The sequence below is a fragment of the Topomyia yanbarensis genome, chromosome 1 (genome assembly GCF_030247195.1).
Source record: "Topomyia yanbarensis strain Yona2022 chromosome 1, ASM3024719v1, whole genome shotgun sequence".
Taxonomy (NCBI): Eukaryota; Metazoa; Arthropoda; class Insecta; order Diptera; family Culicidae; genus Topomyia; species Topomyia yanbarensis.
In genome coordinates this window covers 45288150-45314043 of record NC_080670.1, presented here as the reverse complement: position 1 = coordinate 45314043, position 25894 = coordinate 45288150, and the positions used below count along the sequence as shown (strand labels likewise).

General features: G+C 37.2%; 2 protein-coding genes across 5 annotated transcripts; one reads left to right on the top strand and one right to left on the bottom strand.

The window, feature by feature from the left end:
• Positions 1-3110: 3110 nt before the first annotated feature.
• Positions 3111-6116, top strand: LOC131677507 (replication protein A 70 kDa DNA-binding subunit). The gene is made up of 4 exons (XM_058957361.1): positions 3111-3414; positions 3478-3881; positions 3934-5014; positions 5676-6116. The coding sequence occupies exons 1-4, from the start codon at positions 3376-3378 to the stop codon at positions 5982-5984; spliced, it is 1833 nt and encodes a 610-aa protein (XP_058813344.1). The 5' UTR covers positions 3111-3375; the 3' UTR covers positions 5985-6116.
• Positions 5995-18494, bottom strand: LOC131677525 (leucine-rich melanocyte differentiation-associated protein). 4 transcript variants are annotated; one of them, XM_058957386.1, is made up of 6 exons: positions 18346-18494; positions 17862-18256; positions 17512-17757; positions 16542-16772; positions 16117-16256; positions 5995-6433 (listed from the first exon to the last, which is right to left on the bottom strand). In XM_058957386.1, exons 3-6 carry the CDS (start codon positions 17563-17565, stop codon positions 6106-6108), a joined length of 753 nt encoding a protein of 250 aa, XP_058813369.1. In that variant the 5' UTR covers positions 17566-17757; positions 17862-18256; positions 18346-18494; the 3' UTR covers positions 5995-6105. The 4 variants fall into 4 exon arrangements, with proteins under 4 accessions (XP_058813369.1, XP_058813370.1, XP_058813367.1 ...); XM_058957387.1 differs by having other exon boundaries at positions 17512-17687; XM_058957384.1 differs by having other exon boundaries at positions 17512-18256.
• Between the last annotated feature and the right edge of the window lie 7400 nt (positions 18495-25894).

Here is a 25894-nt window from a genome sequence, read left to right as displayed (position 1 = left end):
CTTGCAAGATTTTGCTTTGTCATTGCGGTTACAAGCAGAATATTGTAATTATGGTGATTATAAAGACCAGGCAGTTCTGGATAGAATTGTTGCCGGAGTAAAGGATACTGAATTGAGAAAAAAGTTGTTGAGAGAGGATAAATTAAATCTTGCTAGAGTCGATAAAATTTTAGAAACTTGGGAGAGGGCAACTGTCAATTCCAAATCTTTTTCTGACAAACACGACGACAAGTTTTAGCTATGGATTGTTTTCCTGCTGTTGGCAGAGGTAAAGTATTACAGAATTTGACTGATGTTTACAAAAATAATTTTAGTAAATACGAGGATAAAATACGCATCCCAGTCAATAAGACTTTAACCCTTTAACTACCATCGTTTCAAAAAAGTACATTTTGAAGACGCTAGAGAATCTTACGGTTATATGCCTGTAGAGTATAGTAAAACATTTAGAAGACAACCAATCTTAGACAAACGTATTTGTTATTTTTGTGGACTACGAGGACATGTGGCAAGGAAATGCTTCAAACGACGAGAACAAAAATCACAAGTGATTAATAATATGGATGTTCATGATAGTAGCAATGTCGACATATCTGATCTATTCAATCGTTTGAGTAAAGGCATTTCGGATAATGATATATCTGACTCTACCGTTTCTAGTGACTCAGATGACTTATGTTGTTTGCATGTCTCATCTGATAACAAAATTAATAATCCTTGTTTAGTAGATTTAAAAATTGAAGGTAAAGAGTTGCAGATGGAGGTCGACTGTGGTGCTTCTGTGTCTGTTATGAGTAAGACTTTTTTTTTCTCGTTTTTCAAAATCCCTTAATAAATCTTCTACTAAACTTATCGTAGTAAATGGTGCTGAATTGCAACTATTAGGTGAGGTAGAAGCTATGGTGAAATGTAGGGGAGTCAAAGCAAATTTGAAATTGTTGATTATAGATTGCCAAAATGATTTCTATCCGTTACTTGGAAGAACATGGTTGGATGTTTTTATTCCCAACTGGAGAAATTTTTTAACTGGTTCCTTTCCAGTAAATAAGACTTGTAAAAAAAAATAATGTTATGGCAGAAATTAAACAAAGATTTGCTAAAATTGACGATAAAAATTTTATTTCACCTATAAATAGTTTAGGAGCTATATTTATTCCTAAAACTGACACTACAATATTTAGAAATGCATACGACATACCTTTTATATTGAAGGAAAAAGTAACAAATATTTTTGGAAAATAAAAAATTGAAAAAATGATTACACCTATCCAATCTCATTACTTTGACTATAAGTTGTCAATACAGCAGCTGTTAATACCAAAACAAAGTTTTTCTTCTAAATGGAAGAAATTTACAAAACCGTTTCACCTTACATCTAATACTTTTCTACTATTGGTAGATAATTTCTCAAAGGGGGTGGAAATGGGATGGATAGTGATTGGAATAGATCGTAGTGAAGTTGGAAAATATTTAGTTGCTTTTGTGGAAAAATTTGGGCAAACACATTTTTTAATTTTTGACGCTGGCCCTCTTTTCAATTTCATTGAACTATGTTTGTAAAAACAAAGAATGGATCCTTCTAGTATTTATCAGACGGAGAGACGTATAAAAACAGCAAAAGAAATGGTAAAAAGGTTTTTACTGAATTCAGGTAGTTTGGAGTTGACTTTGAAGGTCCAGATAAATCTATTGTTATATAACTTTATAAATTGTTTGACGGAAGAAGGTATATTTCCATCCGTAAGAGTTTTCTCGTATAGACCTAATATGTTAGCTGATTTGTTAATTACCAAAAAGAAAACTCAACATGATTTATTATTGCAAAAAGAGTGTCCGGTAATTTCTGGAATGTTATTAAATAACCTATATATGGGAGATAAGCTGTGATATACAAAATGTATTCCATGCACAGTAACGTGTCTAAAAAGATTTTATATTAATACTTCCCAGATTCAAATTGGAAGCATCCCAATTCTCGTCTATCGTACTCAGCTTAGAATTGCTGAAAATTTGGACTTGATGGTTCGGCCAAACGCGCTAACTACGGCCAGATCGCGTAAACATGACGAGGAACAAGAAAAAGCTACCGTCAACGAGCATGCTGAAAATAGCAGCAACGAAGATTTACGACTGGAGCTAGAAGAGATGTTACGGCTCATCAAAGTTCCGCGGCTTAATTGGTCAGTGGCAAATGGATCGTCGTGTGAAGCCGAGGCTTTGTCTTCAGCTTTGTTCCGTGGTTTCCCAGAAGAGACTTCCGCGGCAAAGAAACGATCGAGAAAACGCAAGGCAGTGATGAATGCGTTCGAAGCATTCTCTACTAGATTTAAGAGATTTAAGATTCCAAAAAGTTTCAATGATTTTGTGACTTAGAATTTGTCATGTCGATTACTGTCGATTTTTCGTTTTGAATAGTTTGATTAGAAAGTTGTTAAATGTTTGTAAATATTAGATATGGTAATAGCTTTTCGAAAATTGTATAATTTTCTTCCTAAATGGGAAGGACTGTTGTGTACCCAAAAATGGGTATAATTTAGTACAACACTAAATTAGGTTACGCTCTTTTGGCGTACCTACCTTTGCAGAAAGCAAAATAAAAACATCTGCATTCGAGACGTCAGTCTCTTTTTGCAGTACGTGATTACAAAGTGATAAGTAGTGTTTTTTATTAAGTTCAAAAGAACTTTCCCTTCGTGGTCCCCAAGTGGTTCCTGCATCTACTGAAGCTGTTCCTGCTCTACTGGTCCACCTCCCGGACGGACGGATCATACAGAAATCACTATGTTTACACAATTTTCGCAAGATGTTCACTTATCATCTTATAAAAATTATAAAAATTAAATTGCTAACAAAACGAAATAAAACTATCATTTAATGATAGTTTTATTTCGTTTTGTAAGCAATTATCATCGAATTAAGATACGATATGTTGTTTGAACGTTATTTTCTTACCAAAGTTTACAGAAAATATATCCACTATCAACAAAATGAAATCAGCAACTCTTTACATCTAGCGCTATCTGTGAATGTTTGCAACGTAGAATCGCCAATGATTCTACATATCTGCGCACAGATTTCAAAAAATATTACCCGGCACCCCTTCATGAAAGCGTCCAAATCGAATGACGTTTGAAATTCGCGCGCTTGTTGTAAACAGTAGACTGTCTGAACTGTTCGTCAATATATCCTGGAAAATAGTGATTTAGAATCGCGAAAAAACATTTTGTTGTACAATATACATTACATTACATTGTCCGGTTATTGTATTTTAAAAGTGGAACGATAAGTTGATCGAAGGTATCGTACTCAATTTCGATCTAGAATAAACGCAGTAGCTGCTGTCGAGACATCAGGAAATAACACGAAAACGGAACCATGAGTCATAGTGGACTGCTTACTGCGGGCTGTATTGCCGTAAGTTTTGAATAATTGTCCATCTCGGAACAATAATTAGAAAATCTTTTCAAACCTAAACAGGACATGATGCGAGGGAATGAACTGGAGCAACCAGTTGTTCAAATTCTGGGTTCAAAGCGAATTGCCGGTGGAGGGGAACAGTCGGAACGGTATCGACTGCTGATCTCTGACGGTCAAAATTTATATAGTTTTGCCATGTTGGCCACGCAGTTGAATGAGTTGCACCAGAACGGCCAGTTGTCGGAATTTACCGTTATTCGTATCAATCGCTACATTACGTCGGTCGTGAACCGTGGCGAGCGCGGTGAGAAACGTGTGTTAATCATTTTGGAACTTGCTGTTGTAAAACCAGGCGCATCAATTGGGGAAAAGATTGGTAATCCGCAACAATTGTCCGATGGTGCTGCAACGAACAATGGACCAACTGCTACTCCCGCTAGGACCGAATCTGCTGGAACTATAAGGTAAATTTGAACGCTATATGTTTATCTCAATAAAAGCAATTGGTATTTGCAGCAACGGATCCGGTTATCAAAATCGCTCATTGAATGCAAGTACGGCACCTTCTAGTGCCAGCTTATCCAGCGATACCCTGACACATCCTATTAATTCGCTCAGTCCCTACCAGAATAAATGGGTGATCAAGGCTCGTGTAATGTCCAAGTCGGCAATTCGCACTTGGAGCAATGCCAAAGGCGAGGGAAAGCTTTTCTCTATGGATATAATGGACGAGTCGGGTGAAATTCGTGTTACAGCATTTAAAGAACAGTGCGACAAATTCTTCGACATGATTGAGGTTGACAAAGTGTACTACATCACCAAGTGTCAGCTGAAACCGGCCAACAAACAATATTCGACACTGAAGAATGACTACGAAATGACGATGACAAATGACACGATCATCCAAGAGTGCAAAGAAGTTTCATCCTTACCGGAGATTCAATACACATTTGTGCCTATTTCCCAGATCGCCAACATGGAACCGAATGCGATGATTGACGTAATCGGCGTCTGCAAAGAAGTCAGCGATGTTGTTCAGTTTACGGCCAAATCGTCAGGCCGAGAGCTAAAAAAGCGAGAAATCACAATGGTCGATTCGAGTCACGCAGCTGTTCAGTTGACACTCTGGGGTGATGATGCTCAATCATTTCCTAGCGCTACTAACCCGGTTGTTCTAGTGAAGGGAGCTCGCGTGACAGAGTTCGGTGGCGGTAAATCTCTAGGTCTGGTTGGCGGTAGTGTCATGAAACTAAACCCCGACATTGAAGCTGCGCATAAGGTTCGCGGTTGGTACGACAATGGCGGTAGTCATGAGGCAATCAGCAGCGTATCGACACGCACAGGTGCTGGTGCCGGGTACGTCACCGAATGGATAACGTTCCATGAGGCTAAGGAGAGAAATCTGGGAAACGGTGACAAGCCGGATTATTTCCAGGTGAAAGCCTTGATCCACAATATCAAATCTGGCAATGCGGTCTACAAGGCATGTCCGCAGCCGGAGTGTAACAAGAAGGTGGTTGATCAGGAGAATGGACAGTATCGATGTGAGAAGTGTAATGCCGACTTCCCGAATTTCAAGTACCGACTGCTGGTAAATGTGAGTATCAGTTTTTTTGTTTTTGTTTTTGGTGCTAAAATTCTGTGGTTCTCAGGGTGATCAATTTGAGTAATTAGACTATTAGCTCGAATGTCCATATTTTTTGATACAACATTCTCGAGAAGAATACGATACCTCTTGATCTTTTCGATTTCCTTTGCATATTTTTATATAAATCTATCAAATCTTCCTAGTATAGAATAAAAATACATCTTATTTTCGGCAAACGTTTGAATTAGTTATAAAATTTGCGTTTCATCGTTGTCTCATCAGAATCCGACATTAACTTAGTTGCAGAACTAAGCTAGTGCGGGATAGACGCCAAATCTGTTGTACGCAACAAAAGGTCTTCTGCTTAAGATGATGAGAACCAGTGGAATATCTAAACTTTGTTCGGCTTAGCAAGCCAATGCAATAGGCATTATGCTATATTTCTTCCCAAAAGAGAAAGAATAAGAAGAATTAGGTGAAAACCATTTTTGCTAAGCTAAGGAGAAAATTGAATAAAACCACTTTAACGCTGGAAGAAGCGATGATCACTTAAACTTGCCATGCCGTTCTTTTTTGTCTGTACTGTGGTGTATCAACAGTTTATTTTGGCTTGACAGGTTTAAAATTGTAGTCGTCATTTGTTTTTAATTCACTCAATGCTCTTCCACAGATGCTGATTGGAGATTGGACCTCGAATCGATGGGTTACGATATTCACGGACCTGGCAGAGCAAATGCTTGGTAAAACATCACAGGAAATTGGCGACGCGCTCGATTTCAACAAGGATGAAGCGGAGCTAATCTTTTCGGCTATCAGCTTTAAAAACTACGTTTTCAAGTTGCGAACAAAGGTCGAATTCTACGGGGATTCAGCTCGGAACAAAACAACGGCCGTCGAAGCGAAACCTGTCAACCACAAGGAATACAACGCATATCTGGTTAAAAATATTCAGGATTTGACTGGGATTGGTAAGAATTAAAAGATCGTCGTTGTTTCGTCATTGTGATGTTCTTCTTATAATGATAATTCTCACATATTCTTCATTCAAATAAACTGTTACTCTTTGATATGTATAGTAATCACAAGTTAAAATAAACTACTCATAAATCAGTATTGAGTATAAACCGATTTCCCTCCGACTGTGCCCCTATGTAGCGATAGCGGCACTTGCCGTATGCTCCTCGATGATCACCTGCTTCGCGAATGCTCTCCGGTAGTGGATGATACACAGGGGGATCCTTGCTGCGAACACCCAACCGGCTGCTAAGGTTCACGTAGAAATGCTTCAATGAACTACCCCTTCGACTGTCGGAATCGTCCGTTTCATACTCTTGGTTCTGTTGGCAACGAACGAAATCTCTTTCCATTTTCTTCACGCGTTGTGCATCCAGTATGCGTAGCCTGGGAAGGTAGCGAATGATGTAGAGTCTGTTGGTAGAAAAAGATATCCTAAATGAAATATATGTTGGAGAATTTCATAGGGAAGTCTTAGTTTCCCAAGTAATCAAAATTATTTTAAAATGTTTTACAACCGCTTGACTTGCCCAATAATAACTTCGATCTCGAGAGAAACAAATTTCATGGGGCACTTATGTATCTACAGTGTACAATTAAAAGTAAAACAACTACTTTTATTTCGTGGCGGATGGATCCTGTTAACGCAGCTCGCTGTTGTGTGTTGATATTCTTTTCAGGGGTTGTTTACATACCACGAGGACAGAAAATTGACAGTTTGGACCCCCTCCGTAGACAAATCCAATATCCCTACTCCCTCCCGTGATGCCAACGCGAACTTTTTCAAGTTTTTCCGGGTTATCTAATAAAAATCACCTTTTTTTGTAAATAAAATAAAAATTGCCGAAAAATTCCACCCGATTTAACCTCAGCACTAACACAACTGCACAGCGTTGGTTGTCCTGGTTGTGGATTTGCAGGCACTAGGTGCAGACACTTGTTGAACACCGAGGAGACAGCAGATCAGACTTTCAAAAAATCTCGGCATATGAACCAGCCAATTGATGATTCTATTGAATGCTTTAGAATGTCATAGACAGGTTTATGCATTCATTTACTGTTATTCATACATTCCATGAAAGCCCAACTTGTGGGTGAATGGTGAACAGTGAGTCTAGTTATGTAAGGTACGAAAACTAGGCTCGATGGAACTATCCAAGTCAGTCTTGGATATCACATACATTTGGAGAAACATCAGATGTTGCTTCATATTGTTCTCGCCCCTATTCGGCAGTTTTCACGCTGCCACCCGCGTTACGGGTTAGTAAGGGCAAACTGGTCAAGGTACAGTATCATGCCGAGGGAACTATCTGAAGCGAAAAAGACGTTATATATATATATATATATATATATATATATATATATATATATATATATATATATATATATATATATATATATATATATATATATATATATATATATATATATATATATATATATATATATATATATATATATATATATATATATATATATATATATATATATATATATATATATATATATATATATATATATATATATATATATATATATATATATATATATATATATATATATATATATATATATATATATATATATATATATATATATATATATATATATATTAGGGTGGGGCAAAATGATCGCTTTTTCAGCACAGCACTTTTTTGGTTCCATTTGGGGTTCCAAACAACTGTGCAAAATTTGGGGCCGATTGGATTTGACCCGGCAAAGCGCATTGCGTTTGAAATTTGTATGGAAATTAGTATGGGGAAACCTACTTTTTTGTATTTTCAATTTTACAGACTACAATTCTTCCTGCAGTATACCAACAATTAGATAGAAGTGTAGTCCAGGATATACTGAACAACTTTGCCGAAGGATGCATGGTGCTAGAATGTCTCTACAACAAGTTATAGCTGTTCAAAGTTCGATAGATCGAATTAATTGCCAAAAATCTTTTTTTTTTGCCAACACTGCAGGTGTACCAATAATATTTCATAAAGAATACCAAAATAACATCATATACTTTAGATTTACCACATTGGTATGTTTTGATGAATTATTCAAAAGCCTTAGCTCAATTTCATGGGCATAAGTAGTTTATCAAGAGGGCGTAGTGAGGGGAGAGGGGGGGGGGGGGTAGACTTTTAAATATGGAAATTCGAACTGAAATAACTGAAATCTTATCGAGTTGGAATATTCAGATGAATTATTTTACAACATTTACACAATCCACAAGAGCCCCAGTTCAACAGCAATTATTACTGCAGGTGATCGAACAACATCGAAAAGAGCATCCTATCAAATCTTAGTGTGTATTAAACTGAAATATGATCAATGCATTCCTCTGACATATCAACTCGACATCAGTTGATTCAATCTGCAACTTTACTTACATTGATATAAAGCCAATGCAGAGGGATGCAGTATGTTTGGTTTCATCGTTACTATTATGCATAGGACATTGGGCAAATGTTTTAAAATAATTCATCTGAACATTTCAACTCGACAAGATTTGTTATTTCAGTTAGAATTTCTATATGTTGGAGCCTACATCCCCCCCCTCCCTCTTACCTCACTACGCCCTATTGCAAAATTACCTACACCCATGAAATTGAGCTAAGGCTTTTAAATAATTCATCCAAACATACCAATGTGGAAATCTAAAGTATATGATGTTCTTTTGGTATGCTATATGAAATATCATTGGTACACCTGCAGTGTTGGCAAAAAAAATGATTTTTGGCAATAAATTCGATCTATCGAACTTTGAACAGCTATAACTTGTTGTAGAGACATTCTAGCACCATGCATCCTTCGGCAAAGTTGTTCAGTATATCCTGGACTACACTTCTATTTAATTGTTGGTATACTGCAGGTAGAATTGTATTCTGTAAAATTGAAAATGCAAAAAAGTCGGTTTTCCCATGCTAATTTCCATACAAATTTCAAACGCAATGCGCTACGCCGGGTCAAATCCAATCGACCCCAAATTTTGCACAGTTGTTTGGGACCCCAAATGGAACCAAAAAAGTGCTGTGCTCGGTTGATTCGGTTATGATTACGTTTTTCCATATAACAATAACAATGCCCCACCCTAATATATATATATATATATATATATATATATATATATATATATATATATATATATATATATATATATATATATATATATATATATATATATATATATATATATATATATATATATATATATATATATATATATATATATATATATATATATATATATATATATATATATATATATATATATATATATATATATATATATATATATATATATATATATATATATATATATATATATATATATATATATATATATATATATATATATATATATATATATATATATATATATATATATATATATATATATATATATATATATATATATATATATATATATATATATATATATATATATATATATATATATATATATATATATATATATATATATATATAACGTCTTTTTCGCTTCAGATAGTTCCCTCGGCATGATACTGTACCTTGACGTGGTCCGGGGGCTTTTCCACCAAAGCAGTATTACAGTGATGATATCACATAGAAACTTGGGATACGATTATTTTACTTTTAGTAAAGCTACATTATGATCAAATTTAATATTTAACTTGGCGACCTTTATTACCCCCTTATTCCATGGTCGAAATAATGTACAATGTGGGTTTGGGGCCAAGAACTCTCTGGAGGTACCTTGGGCTTAGCGACGAGCGCCGACCTGGAACTCTCCTAAATTTGGACTGTACCATGTCAGGGCTCCCGAAGATGACAATATACCAAACAATCTTTGACAGCCCTACGCGATCTTCAAAGCACGATAGTACCTCTTTGATAAAATGATCGTGATAGCATTCACAAATTTACAAACGCTAACCCACAGGCGCCGGTGTTCGCGCTGTCACGGGTCGATCACGTCCGGAAGTCTGCTCCATGGCTGCACGACAACAGAACCGAAACTGTACTCGCGAAGCTGCATACACGCCATCACACGCAACATACATAGGCCCACGCGATCGAATACGCTACCATACAAATGTCTGAGTCCCTCGTCGTGAATTGGCAGGGGCGAACATGCAAATGCGATCGTCCACCAATACATGCAAAATCTCGAATAAGCGAAAGTGATATGGAAGAACTCACTTTCTTTTAGCATCTGAGCCATATTGCGAAAATTAAGTATCAAATTCACGGTCCGCGCGCGATCATCTAAAAACACACGCGAATATGCGAATGGAAACACGGTTATAAAATCGAATTTATACATGCAAAGTTACATGCACGCACACGCAACATACAAACGCCGACGCGATCGAACACGTTAACGGACAAACGCTCGAACCCCTCGTGATGATGCACGCGAACGTGACGTCCCTGTGTTTGCACATGTCTGTACCGTACAACAAATATCATTTAGAATCACGACCCGCTGCAATTGATCTCGTCTGCAATTGTAGCGAGTGATTCTGACGGGTAGCTCTTCCGACACCCTAGCTCTACAGCTCCAGTAGAACAACTTTCGAAAAAACATCCACACACTCTTACGCAATTAGTGAGCATCCGCGCCAACTCAGACAAGTATGCACCCCTGGACTCGAACACTAAAACTTACACATTCCACGCACAAACCACCACAGTGGGACTCACAATTAGACATATACATACATAATCAAACGTAATAATTACAGGTATTCGTCTGGCAACCGGGTGAAGTACATCTCAAACGCAGAACTTATCATTTCAATGATGGCCTAGGATCTGCGTTGCCTATGTTCAAGGCACCATAGCTTCGCCCGTCAGGGATGTATGAAACTAGGGTGACCATATCAGGTGAGTAAAAACCCAGGACAGTCGAAAGGGGACTGCCTCCCCCCGTTACCTCTCAATCGTATGTGCCTTCTCCACAGGTTGTCAGCACTTGAAGTTCTGGGATCTGGCAGGCTGAGCTTTGTAAAGTAAAAAAGTTCTGTAGGTCTGGGAAGAAAAGTTCTATCACAAGATTTTTCGTTTGAATTCGATAACCGCGCACTTTTTCGGATTTATACACACGAATTTCTTGCTACACCACCACCAGCAAAAGATTCATGCGTTGTTGGAGAAATCGGCAATCTTGAATTGAGTGGAAGAGATAAAATATTTTTAGATCGTCTGTGCAGGACCGGCAAGTAGTTTTCAACCCTTAATACACACTATTGAAATAAAGCAGAAATATCTAAGGTCCCAAGTAGCTTCTCTGCGCTATATCTGGCAATTTCCAACAGCTACAAAACCTACCGTTGCTTCCAAATTTCTCCATTTTATCGATTGTTGTATGAAAACCGGCAGATAGGTTGGTGTAAATAATATCAGTTTTAGTGAGACATTCCATACTCCCTGTTATGTAGGATGCTAGACTCGACAGGTCAGTCGCTTTTCAGCATCCAGACGTGAAGCTATGTTAATCGTGGATTAGGTACTTTTTTCATTTATTTTGCACGGCTCAATGCGTTAGCTTACCTGAGCCGTGGATCTTTTAATACTTACAATATGTAAATAAAATTAAATAAATGGAGTTTAATTAGATATGTATCACATCTTGTGTACGCGATTTGTTACTTCACATAAAGATCTTCTCTCTTGTGGCAGATCCATTAGTTCCATCGATTGTTGTGGCTCGGGAATCACTTAGTCCGCATTCTCTTGGTTTTTCGTTTTCGTGATGTCCGTGTAAGTTTATTGTCAGTGGTTCTGGCAGTTGCTTGAGAAGTAGTAGGTGCATCACAATGATCGGACACGCTGTGTGCTGTAGTTCCAGCATTCGTTGTTGCCTGAGCAAAGAATCCGGTTGTTTGTGATTTAGTTGATGTTGATGAGGGCTGTGGGTTCGGTTTGCTGGTAGTTGATGTTGTTTCGTTATAGGTTTTTGTACATGGTTTCCGTACAGTCTTCTTGTTACAGAGCTGGCACGTAGCGGTCTACCCTTCATATATGCACAGCGTGATTTGAGATTTGGCTACGCTTTCTATTTCGTATTGAAAGTTCAGATATGAAGGAATAGGTTTTGTCACTCGTATTCTCACGACACCGTTGGAAATACCTGGACAAAAATTCTCCAGGTTTCAAACTTAACGGATTCCACTATTAAGTATTCCGACATGATCGTTGTAATGAGTTTACTGGTAGGACATGGGGATAGATCGTGCAGACGCACATCAATCTTATCATCGTCAATATAAACGTGAATCTATAGATTGTAATATGTTGTACTACGCGTTGCATATTATTTTCCGTAGCAAAGTTTTCCGCCGCGGTCAAAGTTTTAGATATTATCATTACGTCATTACGAGTATGGTGAAACTGGATGACGACGACTTCCGTAAGTTAAGGCTGCATTTGTACCTTTAATAACTGTTCCACTTGGCGAACACAAAGCTGACTGATTAGGTACTAGTATTGAACGTGAAGTGGTTCCTTAAACACGAGCTCGAGAGAGCGCTCAATGAAGTTATTCCACGATTGTTATTGATGTTCCGCAATTTTTATTTGTAATGAATAGATTTCCAGTAGCACGAAAAATGCAACTAACAAGAGAACTCAAGAAGAAGCAGAGTCATCAAAACATCGACGTTTTTTCTCAAAGATACTAACGGAAACTCTTCTAGTTCCGGATAAAAGACGATTTAAGCGCCAAGAAGAAGATCTGGTAATCATCGTTTCATAGACATTGATAGCGCCTGATGTTTGGTCCATAACTGGAATCGGTTCGATTTATTCAGTTGCATAATTTCCTTGCACACGGACTAAGAAAGGGAAGTATTGAGAGATTAAAAAAGACATCGGATGCTACAATGGGGAGACTCGAGTATATTAAGTTTTGTTTGTCGTACTCTGAACGAGGTTGAGTATACGTTTCAGTTATGATTGCGATCAGTAGTAACTACGATCTGGAGCAGAGCGAATAAAGCGACTCAATAAATTCAAATAAAGTTTACAAGAGAAAACCAGGACAAATCAAGCGTTTTTCTCAACTACCCAGGACACCAGGAGAGTCAGTGAAAAACCAGGACATGTCCTAGGAAACCAAGATGTATGGTCACCCTAATGAAACCCGCTAGCCACCACCCTCGGCCCTAGCTGCACATAAAGGGATAAAAAAACGTCTTCGCTTCAGATAGTTGATATTTGAGCTTGTAGAACTCCTTGAGCGTCTCATATACGAGTTCCGACGGAAATTGAGGATTTGATGACCGAAGGCGTCGAAATGCCGAAAGAGATCAGCAGCGATAAATGAGTTTTATAAGAGGGAATGAGACACTTATTACCACTGAAATAAAATCTGTAAGTAGCACTAGCAAACAATTTCACTCCTACTTGCAGGTTGATCAATTCGCTTGGGAGGGGCACATGTTTATCTTGCTAGTAGTCGACTCTTTTGACCTTGGGTATGAGGTTAGTTTAGGAAAGGAGTGCAGGACTGGTACCTAAGAGATAGTTAATTATTCAGGACTTGTTCTTATGATTATTTAACTCGACCAAGCACACAGGCTCTCAGAAATGATTAACAGCCCTTTCGGGTCGGAGTGGTCTGTTCGAACCAGGCGGACATTCGGTTCGAGCAAACTTTATCTGGAATAGTAAATATTTTTTTTTATATGTCCTTTATGAGCAGAGATTCTTTTTGTGAAACCGTAAAATACCTTCACTCGTCAAGCTTCTCAGCATGATTATAAGATTTGCAGGGTCCATAATGTTATGAATACGTATATTGAGTAGAACAGGGATAATCATATTCTGTTATAAGATAGAGATGAAACAGCACAGTTGTAGAAAAAAATATTCGCGAGTAAGGACTAAGGACTGCTAGTATGTTTATCGTATCAAGGTGCGTCAGCTGTATGTATCGTTTTTCAACATTGAACAACTCCACCATTTTCAGCCTATTTTCACAAGTAAACAAGTTTTTTTTAGGATATTTTATGCCATTTATTATAAATCAGGTTTAGAATACAACATCGATTAAATGACCACCCCCATTTGATACAAGCAAAAAGCAGCTCTTTTTCAAGCATTTGGAAGACATTAGACAGCATTTCGGACTTATTCGCAGCAATTTCAGTTCGTATATTAGCTTTGAATTCACCAAGGTTCTTGGGTTAGCTAGAATAAACTTTACTTTTCAAGTAGCCCCACAGCAAAAAGTCTGGTACCGTTAAATCCGGAGAACGAGGAAGCCATACCAAATCACCATTTTTTGAGACAACGCGACATATCTATCTTTACCGTGACAACCGGCAATATATTTTCTTGAAAAATCGACAAAAAATATGTAGAAATACAGAAATTTCGTTTAGTCGGTTATAATTGATGACGGTTACAAATTAGGAAAGCACAAATGTTTGTATTTTCTCAAAAAGTACACAAAAATACGAAGCACAGAAATTTCATTCGTATGGCAACTAACTTCGAATTAGATAACCTACACCTTTTTAAATACCAATCGATTGTAATTGATGGTGGCTGTAGCTGTAGATTATCGCTTTGAATTCGAAGTTGTTTCACCGACGAACCGACGTGCCACATGGAACAAAAATGCGTCAGATGTTATCCTAATTGTTCAAATTAAAATACGTTGTTACACTAGTGGCATCTGTACAATGGTTCGCGTAGTCTTCGTCGATAACACAACAGTACGCAGAAACGAAGATGTTGTCAACGTTGTACCAGGTATACTAAAACGAACAAACTTTCTTTTAGCATGTTGAAGATCGTTTTTCCAGCTTTTTATTATCCTATGTATGTACTATTTAACAAAACTGTCTGTTACAAGCAAAAAAGGAAAAGAATACATGCATTTTCAATGAGTACTGAATACTATTTTGATGCATATTACCACTACATACGCAGCTGAGGGAATTGCACACCTTCTGTAATATCTATATACTTATCGAGAAACCTGTCCAGATTCAAACATGGCGAGCGATCTATCGTAGTTTGACAGTAGTGATCGCTTCATTTCAAAACAATCGTTTTTATTATTTGTATGGGACACTTCTGTCATGTCGGTTCGTCGGTGCTTGTTTGTCACATAAATGAAATATCTGTACTTCTACGTAGCGGAATTCTCTAAAACCTAATAAATATTGGTATTTTTGGAACGGGTTTGACGAGTAGATGCCAGATATCGATGTCTGAAGCCATTTTGAAAACCAGGATATCAACTTCCGGCTCAGTGGAACTCTCTAAACCCATCAATATGGGCATTTTCGCAACGGGCTTGACGAGTAGACGGCAAATATCGATGTCTGAGGTTATTTGAACACCAATTTGGCGACTTCCGGTCTAACGGAATATTCTCTAACTCAATCCATCCATACTGATGTTTTCAGAGCGGGCCCAATGAGCGCATGTTAGAGATCAATGTCTGAGGCTATTTTGAAATACAGAATGGCGACTATCGGTTTAGCGATATTCTGTATAACTCAGGCAACGTCAAGTGTTTTGGAGCTTGATTGACTTGCTAAAATCGTGTTAATTGCGAAATCCGTTCCTTCAAAAGTGCGTAGAACATTTTTGCAAAATCCGTGCTAATTTCGAAAACCGTGAAAATTTCGAAAACAGTGTAAAAAAAGCCGTGTAAAAAACCGTTTTAAAAACTTAGCATCCTTTTTTTATTTTTAAGACTTTATTAGAAATATGATAATATTTTTGCGAAGAAATATATTATTGTTGGTTTGGGAGATATTAACGCATAAAGCCGACATGTAAAATGGTAGTCCCAGTAGGCGTCCCGCATCGCAAACGAACGATTTTCACGATAATGATATCAAATTAAAGGTATTTGAAAGCCCCTCAGTGTAAACCTAAAATTACAAAGTAATATTTTATTTTTGCTATTTTTGGCCAGAAAACATTATATTTTTTGCTAATTAACCCAAATAAAACAAAGTTTTGAAGGTTCTTAGGTTCATATTGAAGAGCATGGAATTACCCTTAATTTGATATCAATATTATAAAACTTATGGTACTTTTTGCCATTATGGACAATGCAGCAGCAAAGTTAAATAATACCCCGTACTTACCTATATTTAAGATAATCGTACTCCGAGTACTTGAGGCTCAGCAAATGACTGGGACAGGCTGGATTTCCAAGTAAGCTCAAGTACTCCAAATTGGGAAAGCAGAGCGAAAGCTTTGTGAGCAACAGGTCCAAATTTTCAAACTGTAAAAGGTGAAATTCCTCGATTAAACACAGAAACGTTCCGTCGAACACTAAGCATCGACTAAAGGGTCCGATCAACTGGGGCCAGTAGCAGAATTGCGATAGATAGACTGTGCCGCATAATGCCGCTTTTATCAGGCCAGGAGGAAGATAGTTTATTGTTTACGACTCGGGATGCTCTGTAGCAACAGAGGTCATCCTTAAGAAGAACATTGATTAGATATCAGCTCATTTGTATTTTACGTAGAATCCGCCGTACTCGTATTGATTATAGGTGGTACTTACCTTATTGTTGTTCAGCGACAACAATTTGATTCGATCCAGTTGAGCGGGGAATATGACTTCATCATTAAGATAGTTATTATCCAATACCAGTTCTTCGAGATTATTAAAAAGTTCCAGAGATGCAAACGAAGATAGCTTATTGTAGCTCAAATCCAGGTGACGTACTCGGTCTGAGTATAAGTTGAGAATAGCCTCCGGCAATTTGTATGTTTTCTGATCAAAGTAAATCAGCTGAAAATCGAAAATACTACTATTACTGTAATTGTTTTTCAAGTCCAGTACTCGATCATCTTAGTTATAGCATTAGTAACTCCCAATCTACAACGTTGGTGTGGTCGTCTATCGCACCAGTTGAGTAGCTTTCGAGCAACCAAGGGACCATTCATAAATTTCGTAACACTTTTAGCGCGAGGGGAAGGGATGTATAATAAAATGTGACATGTTGTCACATAGAGGAAGGGAAGTAAGCTAGAACATTACGTAACATACTGCTAGGCATATCCTAATCTGTGCATATACATTATAGGTTACATTCTTCAGGTAGATCTGGGGTCTCTAGAAGTGAAAATGCAAAAAGTAGGTTTTCTCATACGAATTCCCATACAAATTTCAAACATTGCGCTGCACCAGGTCATAACCAGTCAACCCTAAATTTTGCACAGTTGTTGTGACCGCAAATGGAAATAAAAGGATTTGTGCTGGCTTGATGTGGTGAAGTTTAGATTTTTGTTTGAGCCCTAACCCTTTTACTCCAAACGTGCGCTTAATCTTTTTCTTTGGCCATGTAAGAGATTTTCACTCATTTTTGCAAAATGTTGAAAATAAATAAATACATTATCACAAGTCAACAGATATAGTAACATAGAGTATTTTATACTATTCCTAGGACAAGTACAATAAGTATGAGTTGTGTACTACACCTAAGAAAACGTAAAAGTTGAATAAATAGGTTGTAAGTATGAATACGAACCTTCTTCTCGTCGTCTATGTAGATAATCTTATTCCAGTTTATGTCATCCATCATGGAACAATTTTAAGCTCTTATCTTCCGACTTCTCAGATGTTTATTTTCCTGCCTGAACACATATATCATCACTTTCAACAGCACGTCCTTGTTTTACTTTCGCTGATTTCTTTTCGATGAAACTGAAAACAAGCTTGGCTTCATTGTTGCTAGTACTTTACTCCATCGCGGTTAGATTCGATTTATGACAGACTTCGTATAATAGTTAGAACAGACAATGAAAAGATGTAGTAGTTGGTTTTGTACAAAAGATCACATAGAGTCAGCGGCACTGAATAAAACTTTGCTCTATTTACCCCACAGCTTTGTGATTGTGTCTTATCAGCTTAGAAATTTGCTTTAAATTTCGCTGCCTGCTTGAGAGCCGACGTCACCAATGAGATACTTTACGATTAACTGAAGATACTGTTGAGGAATGCATTTTCTCATCCTTGCTTGGATCTAATTTATACACACTTCACACATACACAGTGTAGGATAGATTGTATCCAAGATTATAATTGTTCTTATCTTGCAGTCGAGTGATGGGTTGAAGAACTTGAAACACACTATTCGCTGCCTTCTCTGCTTTAGTCACGCTTCATTCGTCACTTGGAGTGCTTCCCTTCGATGTTGTAGCAATTCAAGTAACATAAATACGTCTCATAGAGCTCTTAACACGCTTCTTTATGATTAACGCTACCGAGTCCATCTTGTAGAACGGGAAAGGGGAAGGGAAAGCACTGTCTCCATTAAAACAACATTTTTCCATTATTTTAAACATGGATCAGCAATACTTACTCGAAGCAAAGCAAAAGCATTATTAACCCACACTTTATTATAAATATAGTGAAATTTGATACACTAGTTTGCATACTCGCATTTGTAACGGCACCCACACAGCCAATTTCGCAAATTGTATTCAGACCGGCCTTCTGGATCGGAGCACGTGGTACCTATATTGAAAGCGATAATGTATCGCTTCCACAATTCATTTTGTTCTCATATTTTTGCTTAAGGTTCAACTGAGAACGCCTCATTAAACGGCCATCTTGGAGACAAAAAAAAAACAGTTTTTGCTCATATAGTTGGAAAAATCTTCATGAAAATAAATCAATGTATTCGTGGCATTCGTAGAGTACTGATTCATTTTCAAGATTTTTGCAACGGTGTGAGAAAAAACCGCTTTTTCCGTGGTCTATGCCGCTTTTCAAAGCTTTCTCAGTTGAACCTTAAATCTTTATAAGACCATCGACATTAGCGAAGAAAATACATGTACCTATGTATTTTTTCATTCCTTATATATGAATTTCTCTCATACTTTCAATACCTTTTCTGAGGCACGCAGCGTGTAGTCTTATCCACCAATCGACTCAGCTTGATGAATTAGGACTTTATCTAAATATTTCTGTAGGTATGTATGTTTAGGATGCATGACGGTAGGCATAAGTACGTTTAGCTAACCTTCGATAGGTACAATATATTAGACTTAATAGACAATCGGCATAACGGACGATAGTCATAATTTACAGAAGTTCAAAATAATCGAACAGTTACATTGAATGTAACGATTTTAACCTTGGGCTCGTATGTTCGTTTTAGAAACATCTACGTTATACATCTCCTCGTATAGCTTTAACGAGAGATGCAGAATAGATAATACTGTGTAAACCGGCCGTACAGATACCCCTTATATACTTTAAATGCTTTTCAATTTTTTTTCGCTGTTATTGCAATGCACAGTGTTTCGAATCCACGATTTAGGGAAAAAATGTTTGTAACTAAACCTAATATTTTCGAGATACAATATCGTAGGACAAATAATAAATATCGAATAAGCCATCTTCACATATAGATTATATTAGGGTGGCTCTTATTATTTAGGTTAAATTATTTTCCTAATGGAATAAGATTTTAGTCTTATGAAATTGTGGAGCAACTTATAGTCATAGCTCTAAACGTCTTTATTTTACAGCTATTCCAATTAAGCAATCAAGGGTGCAAGGGTGTTCATAACATAAACAGTATTTTGGTACAAGCTCTTACATTCTTTATTTCTCGTAAACGATGTCTTCGGACAACTTCAAAAGTTCAAATTATGTCATGATCAGAGGTGGGTAAGAAAACCAACCGGTACGTACATTCACCGGTACGGTTTTCAAAACCGTGCAAACGAGTGATCCACATCATGTTTAGTTTTGATTTCGTTCACACGATATACGAAATCTAAATCTCTACCGAGTCTCAGTTTCAAAAACCAAACCGAGATCCAATCCACGTCTGGTCGTGCTGGTGAGGCGATTCTCGAGTAATCTTGAGCGCATACTTGCATTTTGTATACATATATCCTTATTATTATTGCTACGGTGCATCGTATTGATACATATTATTACTGCTACGGCGCATCGTATTGATACATACACTCAAACAAATTTTAATGTTATGCCTATTGATTTTACACATAGATTTTTGCAATTAGCGGAGGCAGATAGACACTATTTGCTGACATATAAACCTAATGTGTGTATTTACAAGACATAATAATCTTACATTTGCATTTTATAGCTATAAGGTACATAAAACCTGAATCTATAACAATAAGCACATATAACTTATGTGTGCGCATACATAGTTTATACAGTTGACACATAGAAGGGATGTGTGCGCGTAATAACATTAGCATTTCTTCTTCATATGGATTTTAAATAGTTTGAAGCAAATAGAATTAGCGTTTGGATTTTTTTTCAGTGTATATCCTTGCATAGAAGCAATTGCGTGTATGTGTGTTATTAACATATGGTAAACAACTCAGACGCAAGTGGGGGAAACTCACTGTTAAACGATAAGGTCCTTATTTACTGAGTGCTGGTAAAACATATTTCTGTTATTGTTGCTGTTACTGTACATCGTTTTGATACATCATTTTTAATATAATTCCGCCATTTTAAATTTTTAATTTACGACGCAATTCAAGTTTCATTTCCTTGGAACCATATGTCTGTTTAAATACGCATGCTTTTAAATGCTCAATCGTCGTGAAATTAACACCATATTGGGATGCAAAATGGCGACGAATAATAATTTTTAATCTCTAGACAACTTTTCGATATCAAAAATACATTTGCTTCTTTTTACCATTAAAACGTTATCGTTATTGAATGCCAGTAGTATTGAATATAGCTCGCCATACAAAATTTGCAATTACGACATCAATTTGCGATCTTTTGACATATTTCTTATATTGAAAATATCCATGTCTCTTAAATTTCTATTTCGCTATCTTAGATGTAAAAATAGTGGAGGTTATAAAATTTCATTTTACTTTCGATTTTTGGGCAGTTTCCCATTCCAAACATACCCATATTGTAAACTTCTAAATCATTATGAAAATGTCACAATATTGAGTTAAGGAACACCATTCATGACCACGAACATAATTTATTTGAACAGAGAAGATGTCTGAAGACATTTTTTCAATTACAGAAAAATACCTTATATTATACCCAAAAGAAATTTGTTTAGAATTCTTAATAAAAATACTAGTAGCACTAGCATAGCCGATAAACATCAACCCGACTACACAACCGAAGTTTGTTGGTTTCTTTATCCTCGTGTTTTCTTTCCATGCTCGTGCACCGGTAAACGAAAATCAAAACCAAGCCGCGGTGCTGTGTAAACGGTAGGTTTTTACTCGCCTGATATAGTTACCTTAATTAATCTCTCCTTTATATAATCATTGAATAATATGGGAGACAATCATTGGAGAAGCAGGAATATTTGTTTATGCGTTGAATGAAAAACAATAAAATTTCCAATTGTTTATTTCATGGGCGGCTGTTCACGACAGATATTCTCTTTAAAATCGTGACCGAGTATCTTCGATTAGATGAAACTTTACACGTTCCACAGTCAATTTGATTATTTTGATTCAAGAACTTTTTTTCAAAGGATGTAGAAGTTTTTGCTTGTAGCATTCTCCTGGAATGTTTTCTGCTATTTATAAACGTCCAGAATGTCGAGGGATTATTTCGAAGGCTGCGTTGGACTTGGATCAGATATTCACCAAATGTACTGTTCCGGGCTGTTTCATTTTGCAGTTCCATTTGACGAAGAATAGTTTTGTAGCCGTCGGTTCTATGACGTTAGTATCGCTTATAATCTGCTTTGCTGATGATACGTTTGTTTCAGGGGCGGCGAAAAACTTTACGCCCGAGTGGGTAGAAAGCATAGGGTGAGGGGTCCATTAGTAACGATTTTTCTCTTTTCGCAATGCACACGCTTACATCACATTCACATTAAATCACGCTCGTTTTTGCAAATGGAATTATGGTACATCGATGTTTTCAAATGTGTGTAGTGCGAGATACATGCGTTGCGCATCTAAATTTTTTGAAATGGTTAAATTTTCGAGTGGGTAATTACCCACTCGGTTATTTTCGGTATGGGTAGTACTACCCACGCTTTCCGCCGGCCCTGGTTTGTTTAGGAACATTCCGGTGAAGAATCTCATATAAGGTCTCGTAGGACGCCGCAGCTCCCTCATCTAAATCATTTCCATCCAGCATATCGCGCCAATTGACTGCACCTATAGCCATTGAGACTTCATCGAGGTTGCATCGAGTAAAGTCAAACACCTTCTCCGCGACTTAGATGACCGATAGAATAATTACCATCGCTTCGGTGGATTGCGTAGTTGGTTGATCGCTCTGCGTTTAATATATCATCACGTAATCAGATTTCGGTGAGAATGATAATGTTGAGTCGCAGGAAGTGAAAGCAACAAAGATGGCCTACGTTTTATTTCTCATTCCACGAACGTTCTGGTAGTAGACGAACAGGAAATTATGTGGTGTATGCGTGTATGCATGCTATCAACCAAATCCATATTAAATTTGCAAAAGGGCGAATAAGATTTGCAAACAAACTTTTATTTTGATGGTTTCTCTTAATTTACTATAATTTCAAAGCAGAAAACAATTGAAATTACTTCTACGAAGGGTAAAAATTTATATTAACGCATATTTTTCATAAAATTCCACTCTGCAGCAGACTAATGAGCGAAACAAGTTTATTTACAAAAAACACTTTCGCCCTTTTGACGAATTAATATTGAAATGATTTTCAGGGAGCGGATTATCATTCAAAGCAAAATACTCGCCTGAGAAGGAAGTTCGGAAGACCCTCTCACAACTTCCGAACGCAGGACCGGGACGACTGAGCTGGTCGCTGACCTGTAGCGCGGCTGCGGTGGAGCGCTCGGGGCCTTCCTTAGTACTGTATATAACGAGGGTCTCGATGATGCTTCGTTCAAGTAACGGCAGATTGCCCGAACGTTTTGCATCCGATGGCACCCGAGTGGTATTAAGAAAGCAAAGTACGAAAACCATCTGTGTCATATGCCAGGCGTCGTATTGTGAAGCTAGCAGCACGACGAGGGCAAATTATCTACTTATTGTTTGCACTAAGCCGCACGTAGGCAGCAACGCACGATGTATGAGCAGTCCACACAACTATCGAATATCGTTTCAATTCTTAGCTGGACAGTGATGATAACACAACATTCGTACGCACAAACGTTTAAAAAACGATAAACATACTTGATCTCTAAAGAACACAACAAACTCAAGTTAACAGTTAAGCCTGGTTTTAAATGTAATTACAGCATTGAAGAAAATCTAACGGCAAACGTCTTGTTATCAACGATTAGAATATGGGTATGGCTTTCGCGTCACTACTGTCGGTATTGTTTGGAAATATGTACCAAAAATTTGGTGGCTAAAACGAAAATGTCCCCCCGTTTACGACGCTTGGGTATTTCATAGTGCCAGATATTGCTTCACGTGAGAGTACATTTTATGAGATTTTCGCTACTCCTGAGATTTTTCGAGCATCTAAAATACTTTGTTAGTGGACAAAATATTCTGATAAATGTCGTTCAAACCCAAATCGAGACCCAGTTATAGGATCCTTACTCAGTCTAACTACTGCTGAATTCGTTTTTTTGCTTCTGACCAATACAAGCACAAACAAAAACGTTTATATTGTTTTGACAATAGCCTTTAGTTTTAAAGATGGCGTTGTCTGAATCAGCGCACAGAAACGCTATCTTGCGCAAATATTTAGAAAATCTTTAAACTCTAAAGAATATGACTTCAAAATGTTCAAGTACCTTTTTGGACCTGAATTTTACATGAAATTAATCGAAAGGAAGCTTAACTAAAACGCCAAACAAAATTTCCTGAAAAGTATCTTGTATGGCAAACTATTCGTAACCACAGGTACCATAAGCAGTGGGGGCTCAAAAAACGACTGTTGTCTCTTCTGAATAAAACATTTTCTGGATCCGCCCCTAACTCAGGGGCCCTGAGTCAGCCATAGGCATGGAAAGGAACCAAATAATATTAATCATCATGTCATTCAAATTTTGTTAAATACCTAAGTTCCTATACCCTTTAAATCGTAAATCAGTCGTATTACAAGCTGCAACTTGTTTTTCAAAGATTGTTAAGTGTAATGTGAGGCAAATTGTAGCTGTATAACCAACTGATGTAGTCAAACGAATCCTTGACACATGCGCTTCCGATAATAGTTTCCAAATTGTGTCCGCATTGTGTGGATCTACAATAGTGATGGACAGAAAAAGTAGCAATGTTCGCGTATCCGTCAACGCAGTTTGGCAATTCATGAAACATTTGATAAATCATAAATAACCTCAACCTCAAACGAATCACGAAGTACGAAGATTTTCTCACTGGCGTGGATAACGAAGTTACATCATTCCTTTTTCTTGGTGGCATTCTTCACCCTCAAACAACGGTATGTAACTATGAGGCCAGACTACCAGGTGTTAATTCTGTCCATATACTGGTAGCTGCGAATATTATCAAGCGGGTACAAATATATAAAATCAATGAATGTTTTGTTAACTTTTCAGTTGTCTTGTGCAATGTATCATTTTAGAAACCTTGGGTTAAATACGGTATGGAGAATTGTTTTTGTGCAGTAATGCTTTGTCACTTTCATAGAATGTAACTTTACATCTGTACAATTACAGGGGCCCCTCAGATCAATGGTACCTAGAAGTCCCGAGATGACTTAAAACGGCATCCGTATGTATGTGCACTAATATTATTTAATTAATGAAAGAAACTGACATACATGGTTGCCACCTCTGGCGAGGCTTTCATCCGCAGATTTTTACTGATCTGGGGTAGGTTTCAAGAGAAACATGAGTAAACGCTGAAACCAGACAGAAATTTGAAACAAAGCGAACGCTCGACATTTTAGAGCACTTTAATCGATTTTTGTTACCCACTGTTGATTGTTTTGTTTTCGCAAAGCATAATGTGCCCCACGTATCTGTACCAATCACATTTAGCTGTAAATCGTTCGCGTATGCGAACAGTTTTGTTGGTTTAGATAGGTGTAGAATTTCACTTCTCCAGCTAATCACAAATAATCCAAAAGTAGGGTAACAGGGGTATTTTGGACCGCTTTAGGAAGTCATGAGAAAAAAATCTGAAAAATATGGTTGGGCTACGTAATTTGGAACATTTAACAGGGCTAATATGTACGGCCTTATCATTTTTTGGATAAGTAGTGTTCTAAATAGTCAAATAAACGTAAATACTTGGGCAAAATGAAAAATCGGTAACGCGCATATTTCTTATTTTGGACCACTCAACTTTATTTTGAACCGTAAACAAAGCATATTTTGGACCATCGATAAACCTTTGTGTCATAGTTGCAAACACGACAAATCTCGAAACAGATTTTGGACCATCTAAATAGCATAGCATAGCATAACAAAAACGACCGCAATCATCATGGGTGGCTGATACAGTGACATCTTTGTATACAATAGTATAGTTCACTTCACACCTGGCCATGTCCTTACGATCGCCAAAGGGAAGGATATGTTAGTTGAATACCTGCTTAAAAAGATGCGAGAAACCCACACAATCTTCATAGGCATTACGGATGTTAGAATTAGTTAGTAGGGAAGGGAATTGGGATGTAGGTTTGGAGTGATTTATATAATATTCAACTATATGGATAATAAAAAGTAATTATAAATTAGGTTTATCTCACCAAATTCACTTGGCTGGTCTGTAACAGGTGCAGGCTTCCGAAACCACCGCTATGGCACTTTTTTCCGAGCATTCCACTTAGATGGGATACCGCAACAATAAAAAATGACACTAAATCCAAAAAATGACACCAGCAGATTTTGGACCATCAAATGTTCACATATCTTACTTTGTATGATGAATTTGTACATGATTGACTAAGAAGTGCTTTTCTAGGAACAAAAAGAGAACTGTTTTGTTAATGCAGAGTAGATATGCAA

Excerpts from the sequence above, each read along its gene's own strand:
- LOC131677525 (XM_058957384.1), bottom strand. The coding sequence starts at position 17,565 with ATGATGGATGACATAAACTGGAATAAGATTATCTACATAGACGACGAG. Across the intron at positions 16,773-17,511 it reads ACATAGACGACGAGAAGAAG|CTGATTTACTTTGATCAGAA; the intron begins GTTCGTATTCAT and ends TTCGATTTTCAG. Across the intron at positions 6,434-16,116 it reads TACGATTATCTTAAATATAG|ACTCTACATCATTCGCTACC; the intron begins GTAAGTACGGGG and ends TTCTACCAACAG.
- LOC131677507 (XM_058957361.1), top strand. The coding sequence starts at position 3,376 with ATGAGTCATAGTGGACTGCTTACTGCGGGCTGTATTGCC. Across the intron at positions 3,415-3,477 it reads TTACTGCGGGCTGTATTGCC|GACATGATGCGAGGGAATGA; the intron begins GTAAGTTTTGAA and ends AAACCTAAACAG. Across the intron at positions 5,015-5,675 it reads AGTACCGACTGCTGGTAAAT|ATGCTGATTGGAGATTGGAC; the intron begins GTGAGTATCAGT and ends GCTCTTCCACAG.